General features: G+C 33.1%; 1 protein-coding gene across 1 annotated transcript; it reads left to right on the top strand.

Moving 5' to 3' along the window:
• The first annotated feature begins 6,593 nt into the window (after positions 1-6,593).
• Positions 6,594-8,707, top strand: LOC130986748 (chaperone protein dnaJ 20, chloroplastic-like). Its single transcript, XM_057910253.1, has 2 exons — positions 6,594-7,231; positions 8,376-8,707. Exons 1-2 carry the CDS (start codon positions 6,803-6,805, stop codon positions 8,511-8,513), a joined length of 567 nt encoding a protein of 188 aa, XP_057766236.1. The 5' UTR covers positions 6,594-6,802; the 3' UTR covers positions 8,514-8,707.
• The last annotated feature ends 2,308 nt before the right edge of the window (positions 8,708-11,015 follow it).

Below are 11,015 nucleotides of genomic sequence, written 5' to 3'. Positions count from 1 at the left end.
GGTTGGAGTTTGGCTGGTGAGCATGTTTGTCTCTGCCGCTTTTTCATCTTTTAATTTCAATATTTGTTTATTGTTATTTTTAAGATATGATTCGTTAGTATATGTAAGATATTTTACTTATTGTAAACCCTAAGTAATGAAGTATATTTCCGCCTCTATTTGTCTTCTCTTTTCTCATTTACTTTTTTTACTCTTTCTTCATTGTTCATCCTAATTGTTATTCTTGTTCAGTAATTAACCTCAGAAAAATACAAAAATAATTCTTAAAGTATCTGGGTCCATTACATTCCGCCAAGCTTTGATTATGAAATACATGAGGTTAACATGAACCAGTTACTACTGAATGCAGTGTGAGTCGTGTTGGACGAGAAGCGAGTTCTCGTGATTGGATCACGATCTCGTGCTTATATCTTTGGATCCAGCACAGGACTCAGTGTTAGCCTAGCGCCTCATCTAGATACAATTTTAATGGAAAGATGAATGATTATGAGGCTAGATCTTAGATGTAGGCTTAGATGTAATTCAATTGGAGGCTCAAGTACATATTGTTGGGAACTTAATGAAATATCATAATCCTTGTTTTGATGATACCAAAATCAATAGACTTATTTGTAATAGACTAGAACTGTTCGAACTCGTCTGTCTGAGTTCTTTCTCTAGTTTAGATGTTGTTCTGAAGACTGAAGACTGAAGAACGAAGTACTGAAGACTGATGACTGAAGACATCGACTGCTGGAGAAGTCAAATACTGATATTTGACTTATCAGTCGAAGAATCAGTTTCGACTTATTACTTAATGCGCGCCACGTGGATTCAACAACTGATACTAAAAGTTAAAGTATCAGTTAGACATCCTTCCTCGGATTGAAACGCTAAAGGTCAAAGGAAGCCACGCACTCCAGAAAGTACAACTGCATTAAATGCAGAGATATCAGGATCGTCATTTCTCTGCAGAGGCCCTTCCTTTTTGGTGATTAACTTTTCAGAGATGTCCTATCCCATGTTCTTCAGAGAGCCGTTCTCACCAAAGAAGGAACCTCGAAGATTGAAGCCTCGGCCCAAGTTCAAATTACTATCTAACGAAAGAAATCTTGAAGACCATCTCCGCCAACGGATCTATTCAAGACGTCTCCTATAAATTGCGTTCGAGGATCACTTCAATCTTCACCGATTCAACAACATAAGCTGAAACGCTGCCGAATTCGTTACTCAGCAAACCAAGCCTCCCCAAAGCTTGAATCGAAGAAGAGAATCACAAAGCCAAAAATCAATCACTGCTGATTACATATATTCTCTTAGAACTTAGGCAAATATTATATATCCAAAGCCTAGGTAAAACTGACTGCAGAGAACTTGTTCTTTGTGATTTAGTTGGCAAGTGTTCAAACCTCCTTTCAACGGACCGAATTGAGAGTTTGTGTCGAAAAAGAGTTCAGGCCAGTGTTCTGTCTCCGTGAGATCTTAGTGCCTAGTGTGCGCTAGGAGTGAGAAATCCAACCCAGTGTGTTGGTACTGAAGATAAGCTCTTCAGTTGTTTCGGTTTGCTGTGCACCCGTAAGCACATGCCCAATGAAGTTCGTCAGTCTAATCAACTGATCGTGGATGTAGGAAAGATTTTCCAAACCACGTAAAAATCTCTGTGTTGTTTATTGCTTTCAGTATATACCTTCTTACTTGCTCAATCCTTTGTAAATTGAAATTTGATTAACTGCAAAGAGAAACATTAACTTTGACAAACGTGATTAATCATACATGCTATTTCTCAAAGAAAAGTTTTCCGCTGCATATGCTATTGGTCTGACTGATAAATCTTAGGATAGTCAGCTAGACCGATAACATCACTCTATTCATACAAACTTGACTGAAGCCTTTCGTGTATCAGTTAGAGTCTCAAGACTTAACTGATAACTCCTTACTGAAGAGTTTTCAGTATCAGTCAACAACCTCTGCCTTAACAAAGTCTTTTAATCTAAAAGGTTGTATTAATTTGTGTAAAAGTTATTTTCAACAAAAATAACCTATAGGTGACCTTCCGGACCCAACACATATTTAGACTAAAATTTAGACATTTTTTCAACGTCGACCCTCAAAATATATTTAGGGCTTCTGAAGCCCATTATCCGTGTTGTTTTCCCATTCTGCCAATTTTGTTCACATGTTCGAAATTGCGATTTTAACCATAAGAAATTCTAGCTCTATTGTTTTATGTCCAGACTCAATTACTTAACTACCAAGCATTCGCCAATAATTTGACAATACGAGGGGCAATCTAGACAATGACCTTCAAAAGCTTGTAGTTAATTTAATTTGAATTTCGGTGGCAAATCTATACAGATATAAAAGCTGGTCCATCTAGCCAAAAAAATTTCCCGCTCTTTTACTCCATCTACTTTTGGAAAGTTGATTTATATTTAGAAAGTTCACTAATTCATAGGATGATATATATAGTTGCGGGGCCCACTTGCTACAATCTATACAGTGCTCTTTTATATCATGCAATTTATAGTTTTGTGAAAAATATCCTTTATTTTTGTGAATTTATATTTTTTTTAAAATTTATATAAATATCCAATATTTAAAAATTAAAGTCACCAATATTTTTCAGTGTGAATTTATATAAATTTAATTTAAATATCCAATATTTAAAATTTAAAATCACCAATAGTAAATTTATGAATTTATACTTAGAATTTATATTTTTTTGAAAAATATCATTTTCTTGTGAATTTATATATTTTTAGATAAATTTATATTGAAATATCCAATATAAATTTATAGTTTTGTGAAAAATTATCAATTTCAATTAAATCTTTTGTGAAAAACATCCAATATTTAAATTCATAATATAAATACATATAAATTGCATGGGATCTTGTAGTCATTTGCAAAAGTGAATATTATTTTTCATTTACACGCAATTTTTTACTATAGATTGTTTTTCAATTCAAGAGAATAAAAAATTATTTACGAACTCTGGCAATATCTCGTATTAATTCTTACGGATTTACACGCTAAACAAAGGGATTGGTATGCATGATCAATGAGATTTTTTGTATGATCTTACTGTGTAGTCAATTGTGTATGGTACTGTGTAGTCAACTGTGTAAATTACTGTGTCCCCTACTGTGTATGTCTCGTATAGCTGTTTGATTCGTTTATACAATTGACGTGCATATGGATACACTAAAACAATAATAAGTATACATCAGTAAATTTGATTATTCTGATAAACAATTACAAGTATGAATTTTGCATGACCTACTAATAATTAGGCTATTACCTATGTCTCCACTAATATATTGAAGATATTTCTTGAAACAATATAATTCTTTCAGATACTTACAACTTCAAATAATCGTTAATTATTGATTTGTTAGAACATGAAATATAATTAAGTGGTAAAATTACAACTTCTAACATATTGATTAACATGGTCTAAGGTGTGTATTGAATATTTCATCAAAAATTCTTTTTATAAACAACTCTAAAGGTTGGTGTTCTTAGTTACACAGTTGACTACACGGTCATGTGACATCTACACAGTTAGTTACACGGTCATGTGACATCTACAAAGTTAATTCATCTTAATTCTAAGTTATATAATATGAGAATCATACTTTAAAATAAGATTAGTGGGAATGCAAGTGGGATTTTGAAACCGAAATAAGATTAGTGCAAATGCAATTGGAGTTTATGAAATCAAAGTTCGATTATTGGGAAATCAATTGAAGATTACTAAATTATAGTAAAGATTAGTTGGAGATTAGTTGGGGGTTTTGAAATTGAAGTAAGATTAGTGGGAAATCAATTGGGGATTATGAAATCGAAGTAAGATTAGTGCAAATATAATTGTGTGCGCAATCGTGTAAGGTAATGTGTAGTCAACTGTGTAAGTTATTGTGTCCCCTACCGTGTATGTCTCGTATAGTTGTTTTGATTCGTTTAAACAATTGACGTGCATAGATACCTTAAAACAATTATAAGTATACACCACTAAAATTCATGCAACTGATAAACAATTACAAGTATGAATTTTGCATCTGATAAACAATTACAATGGGATTTTTTGTATGATCTTCACAACTAAATAGACGATGAAGAAGCTTTATCTCAAGGTATGCATGACGTCAAATTTGTGGGAGAGAGAGAGAGAGAGAGAGAGAGAGAGATAGAGAGGGTGATAGAGTGAAATGTGTAATTTGACAACATTCCTTATATATCTCCAAAAATGTAGCAACTTTTTATTATATCAAACCGAAATCAACTCCATTGTCAAAGCATCTCATTTAATATAATATATTAAATATATAAGTTTCATATATATCTCCCATGAAATGTGCATCCCCATGGCCTATATAAACTAACTTTTCGTGTTAAACTTTTACTTACACTCCCTTCTCATTTTGATATTCATCATTTCTCTAATCACAAGCATGCCGACCATGTGGTCTTTAGTAAAAAACTTGCAACCAAATAATGTCAGATCTACAATTAAAATGAGACTTGTGCGTGCATACAACCGCTCATCTCAAAGCACCAACAATGTTATCAGCTATGAGTGTATTTTTCATGACCGTGAGGTAAAAATTCTCTATTCACTAAACTATTACGTATTTAAGCATTTTTGCAACATTATTATGTTTTTCTAATTTAGTTGTTTTTTTAATATAGGGTGACCGCATCCATGCTACACTTGATCACACGTTGATCCCCAAGTTCAAACATATCTTGAAAGAAGACAGTGTTCATGCCATAAAAAAAATTTTGGTGATGCATGATTCCAACAAAAAGTATAAAACAACGACAAATGTCTACTATATTAAATTTATTAATAGTAATCATATAGTTGAAATTTATGAAGAAGGTTTTCCACACCAACTATTTAACTTTAAAAGTTTTGAAGAAGTTGCCTCCATTTATATTATCAATGACAATATGCTATTTGGTAATGTGTTTATTTCATTATTTCCTTATACATGCATATTCAATTGATAATCTCAAAATTCATATTTTTATAAACTCAACATTTTGATATATCTACATTATTGGTGTGCATTTATATATGTAGATGTAATTGGTGTGGTTTATCACAAAGTAGTCAAAATTGTACTTTGCAATGATGGAAGACAAGTTGAAGGGGTCTGAAATCTTGATATGTAATGAAGACAAAGTAGATTGTTCGTCTACTACAAATGTTGTATTTAAAGAAGTTTTCCAAAATTTATAATAATAAGATGAGAAGTTTCCAATTGTATTTTCATGTATTATTATTTTTACATTGATTTTTATGTAATTAAAAATGATAGTCTTAAATATATTTTAGTAGTAATATAATTGGTATAACAATTGTATAATAAAATATTTTTAAAACTCATTTATTTTAGAGATTATACAAAAATATCTTCGAGAATGTTATAATAAAACTTTAACAACATATGTAATCCCGTGCATCGCACGGGTAAAACATTAGTGAATGTTTATATTTTAGCTCCACGCTGATAAAAAGTACTAAGAGAGACAAATTTACTACAAATTGCAAAATTTCGATGTCCATGGTAGGAAAGTCAAAAAAATCCGAAATCGATGGATTGACCGGAATAGATCAATAAAAAAGGAGGGTTAGAGTTGAAAATTTTTAGCACGAACTTTTTTAACCCGAATGGCCCGAATCGAAAATAGCCCGAGCCCGATAGGATTGGCCCGAAAATCGAGTGGGTTGGCCCGATTAACCGAACCCTTTCTTAATAATTGATTCTTAAACTTTAATACTTTACTTTTTAATGTGATAATAACATTATGATGCTTGTAGAATATATTTTGATTTTCTCCAACCGTTAATAACAAACATCTATGATATAAAAGTAAAAATAGGATAGTCATTTATGTTAAATCTATATACAATTTTTATCGGAAACGAAGTTAAAGTTAGATATTATGTAAACTTACGTTAAAATAATACTAATTTTTGTATCTAAAATAAGGCGAAAATGTCTTAATTTAAAAAATATGATATATTTTTATTAAAAGAATATGATTATCTATAAAAAAATTAAACATATAAAAAAATTGTAAATTTGCGGGCCCGAACGGGCTAGTCCGAAATCGAGTGAGTTAGGGTTAGGGTCGAAAAATAAAAAAATTGACTAGCCCGAAGCGAAATAACCCGAAACCGAATGAATTGACCCGATTGACATCCCTAATCATTGACTCATTGGTATCTTTTAAAATTTAAGTCTGGCTTATAACAAAATTTAGAAATTGATATTTAAATAGCAATTACCTCTTAAATAAAATAATCGTGCAGAGATAATATGACACATATTTAGCACAAAATGAAAACATTTAAATGTTCCTAGAAAAAAAAAATAACGAATTGATATTAAAGAATGTAAAATACTCCCTCCGTCCATCAAATATATGCTCCAATTTTTTTTTTTTGTCTGTGCACAAAAAATATGCCACATCTATTTTTAGTAATAGGGTCCACACAACTTCACTCATATTTAAAATGGGACCCTTACTTTACTATCAACTATACTCATATTTTATTAAAATTCTTGCTAAAAGTAAAGTGACATAGTGGACGGAGGGGTAATTTATTTTCCAAATATGCAGCCGCCGGATAAAGATAGGAATATACAAGCAACAGCCTTGCCTCGATTGAGAGTCACACACGACAAGATACGATCATACGTATCTCTCTCTCTTAGTGGACTGGATGCACAGCGCATATGTAATACCTAAATGAGACTATAAAACCACTGCACACATCATCTCAAATTCCATCTAATAATTCTTGGAAATGAGCAGCACTGCCTTAGCTCACTCGCTCCCCACAAGCGGCGACGCCCTCCGCTTCTCCTTCCCCCGCTCCACCCGACCGCCCCACTCCGTCTCCTTCCGCCCCCGCCCCGCCCCTCTCCACCTCCGATCCGCGCTCAACGCCACAGTTTCCGACACGCCCGCCGCCCTCAGCTTCTACGAGCTGCTCGGCATACCGGAGACGGGCTCCTTGCTGGAGATCAAGCAAGCGTACAAGCAGTTAGCAAGGAAGTACCACCCCGACGTCTCGCCGCCTGGTCTGGCCCAGGAGTACACCCAGCGCTTTATTCAGGTTCAGGAGGCCTACGAGACGCTGTCGGATCCTAGCCGCCGGGCCCTCTACGACCACCACGTCGCCTCGGGGCTCCACCTCGCCTTCGCCGCCCGCCGCCACAGCAGATTCGATGAGGTTCGGCTTCGTTCACTTGTTAATTTTTGTTTCTTTTTCTACGTTGTGTTTTGAATCAAGGGTTTTGTTTCGGGGATTTTGTAGATCCAGATATCTTGTTATGGTATTTTTCAGTGCGGTAGTAATATCGTTCTATTTGTTTTACGATTCGATTTTGAACTATTTTATCTGCCGTATTTGTTGGTTATGGTTAAATCTGATAAGATCAAAGTGGAATTGTATAGATGGGATATATATGATTATTTTTATCTTTCTGGTTGTTGTTGTACAAAAAAGGTAGTTGAAGCATGAATTCAATTCTTGTTCCTTCACGTCTTGACGGAGAAATAATGTGTAAAAAATTATTTGAATCCAAGTTTATTCAACCAAAGTAGACTATATGTATACATAAGATGTAGTTTATTCAGTTTCTCTGTGAAAAGTAGAGAGTAGAAGCCATTAATTCTACTAGTATTGAAAATACAGTTGATGAGTGTCTCTATCTCGAATTTCAAGCATTATTTGCTACGGAGTTATTTATTAATCTAGGCGATTAAGTTGACTCTAAGTTAGAGCCTGCATAGTATCTGGATTTATCAGTGTTGATTATGCAGATTTAGTTTTTATGCTCCTTATTTGCTTCATATCTTGTATATACAATTTTTAATCTAATCCATAACCTCGTTAGCCCCTTTGACTTCATGTGCGGATCGGATTGCTCAAATTTTAATCTAGAACCTACCTGACTTGTGTGTGGAGCAGTTCCGTTTAGGGTCCCTTCTCTTTGATGGAAAAAGGGTGGACAACATATATTTTCACCATTTATTCACACTTTTCACATCTTCTGTAAGTTGGATAATTTTCTTTGTGCATGATTTTTTTTTTGGGGCAGCTTCTTTTCTCCTTTTCGCTCCAATTCATGATAATATTTTCCTATGTTTTTCCACCCTAGAATATCAGAAAAAATTTCCCACTCGTTTCTTTTGCAACCAAAGAGAATGAATGTACCCATTTTTCTGTGGTCAGACAGAGTGGGCATTCAAGATACTTTTGTTTGAGATCTTGCTCTTGCATTCTTGATTTTCTAGGGATACTTGTTGTGTTTCCACACTCGTAGTTTCTGACTTGTTGCTGGTCTAACAACGCGTGTCTTGTTTGAAAGCAGGAAATGGAGGATAGAGGCGAGTGGAAGAACCGGTGGCAGTCTCAGCTGTCGGAGCTCAAGAGGAGAAGCGTGCAGAAGGAGTGTGCCGATGACATGTCATGGGGTGCAAGGATGCGTAGAGAGAGGAACGGAACATGATCAACTTGCTAATTCCTATAGCCTTCTTCTACCTTTCTCTTCTTCTTTTTTGCTGGTTTAGAAAGGGGCGTCTGGCTACGTCGTAGTTTTGACTTGAATCCGAAAGCACGCTGTAGTTATATCTGAATATATATGTACATAGTCTATTCATCTCTTCGCCCTTGCCTTGCAATATGATTTCTTTTATCGGACAACCATATAGATTCAATCATATGTGTACAACAACTACTTGGTATCCACCTTAGATGACAATGAAAAAAACACAACTCAGATGGTAATATGGTTGTTTTCTAATCAATAGATTAAAGGTTCATGTCATCTAATATGTGTTTATAGCTCTAGAAAAGCACGCATGTGTAAAGTTGGGTCAACTTAACATAAAATCCCCCTTAAAATGAGAATTAAGAATAAATCTACATCTTACTCAATTACAAATTTAGGGCTACGATTTCGTTTTATTTTTTAGCTAAATAAGCCAAATAAACCATTCTAATATAAAAAGGAAAATTGGTAAATAAAGAATTATTAGTGGCCGAATTAGTTGCAGCCATTCAACTGAGATTCAACAAAATTAAATTCCTTAATTAGTATATTCCTATTTCTAATTTTTTCCCTCAGCGAGATAGGGGTTTCAAGTAGTTCTTCGGCAAAAAAAATAAAATAAAATCGTCTTGTTTCTAATCATGCGGCGACTTATAGTTGGGATATTGTATTCATGAATCTGCAGGGATAGAGTATACCGTTAAAACTTTTATTTTAATTTATAGAAGTGGATATACAGCAAAGTAATTTGGTTGCAAATTATCCGTTTCGTCCCATAAAAATAGTCTTAAATAGAATGCTACACATTTTGGTTGAATGAATTGTGAGTGAAAAACAATTTCATCTTAAAGGTAATATTAATAATGATTAAATAAGTTAATATATTAAGAGTAATATGTATTGATTTATTTTTGGATAATGTCTATAAACGAAAATTGATAATTTTTTGTGAATGTACCAAAATGATAAAATAGTCCCTTTTTTCGCGACAGATGGATTATAATTTATAGAAATACATGTACAAAATGATAAAATGCAGTTCAGTTGTATCAGATAGTAAAATCCGATGCAAATTAAAATCAATAGAGAGGGTGAGAATGAATCTCATCAAAATAATTCACCCACTGTAGATTGCTCCACGTATAGTTCCTTGAACCACATTTTCTAAACAAACTAAAATCTTGTAAATTCTCTCTCTTAAGTGCAGATTTTGATGACACACAGAAAAAAATTATGAGTTGAAAGAAATTTGTTTTTACCACCTTTAAATTTAAATTTAAATTTCGAACCATGAATTCTTCGAAAATCTTGACAATCTAAACACTGGAAATGAATCTTATTTTGTACAATATAAATCTGGACTTATTTAACCAATCCCCATATTCTTAAATCACATACTTTAAATTTAGTACTTCTTTAGAAGGCGTTGAAGTGATTGGAGGGTCTTTTTCAGTGAATTTTAGGGGTGGAAATTTCTATCCACAACTTGGTCCCTCAATTATTATCACTTGACGTGAAAGGTTGTATTTGTCCATACTTTATAAATTATTATTGAGACTATCAATTTTATAAATTATATAAAACTCAAAATTTGATTTATTCTTTTATTAATTATTTCAAGTCGAAAAAAAAAGAACAAATCAAGCTTTGATAGAATTATATGCCCTCCGTCCCTCAAACATCTTCCTCTCTTTGCATTCCGTCCTCAAAACATCTTCCTAACCTACTTTTGAAAATATTTGCACTCAATATTACTCTTATAATCTTCACTTTTTTGTGGGATCCATTCTTCACTCACACATACACAATTAACTTTTATTAAAACTCGTGTCACACTCAATGTTTTACCATATGAATTAATTCTCCCTATTTATATGACAATTGTACAATTTAGTTTGGTTTCAATTTTATATTAATTAAGGTGTGACAAAGAGTGCGGTTCCATTCTATTATTGTTTCCAATTTCCACCTCAATAAAAGGATGCCTTGTTATTATAGCTAGAAAGAGAAAAGAGAAAATCTACCATTTTTCTTTTATTTTTATGGTTATGAATCTTCAAACAATGCTATACCACATTTGTGTGGTTAATTTGGGCATTCTTTTCAAAACGAGCCACAGAGCGGATTTTGACTTTTTTTTTTTAGATCTCAAATATAAGACAAGGAGTTGCCCCAAGTTTTTTCTCAGCATGTAACATGTCCTAATCCATATGTATTGCCTTTGTGAATATAGTTATAAGAAAATCTCAATTTGTGAATGTCATAGACTCACGGTATTGGTGATTTATATTATTTGTTGAGAAGTAAATATAACTTCAAATTATAAAATTATGTATATTTTCATAAAAATATTAAAACAATTGATATTATCAATTAAAGACTCGAATGATTAAGATCGTACAGAAGCGATCACCGTGGGCAAGCATAATATGCCCACCAATGATGTGGCAATCTTAATTA

The sequence above is a fragment of the Salvia miltiorrhiza genome, chromosome 5 (genome assembly GCF_028751815.1).
Source record: "Salvia miltiorrhiza cultivar Shanhuang (shh) chromosome 5, IMPLAD_Smil_shh, whole genome shotgun sequence".
NCBI classification, from domain to species: Eukaryota; Viridiplantae; Streptophyta; class Magnoliopsida; order Lamiales; family Lamiaceae; genus Salvia; species Salvia miltiorrhiza.
This window is presented reverse-complemented; position numbering and strand designations above follow the sequence as displayed.

Coding starts and splice junctions, on each gene's coding strand:
- LOC130986748 (XM_057910253.1), top strand. CDS start 6,803: ATGAGCAGCACTGCCTTAGCTCACTCGCTCCCCACAAGCGGCGACGCC. Junction 7,232..8,375: donor GCCACAGCAGATTCGATGAG/GTTCGGCTTCGT, acceptor GTTTGAAAGCAG/GAAATGGAGGATAGAGGCGA.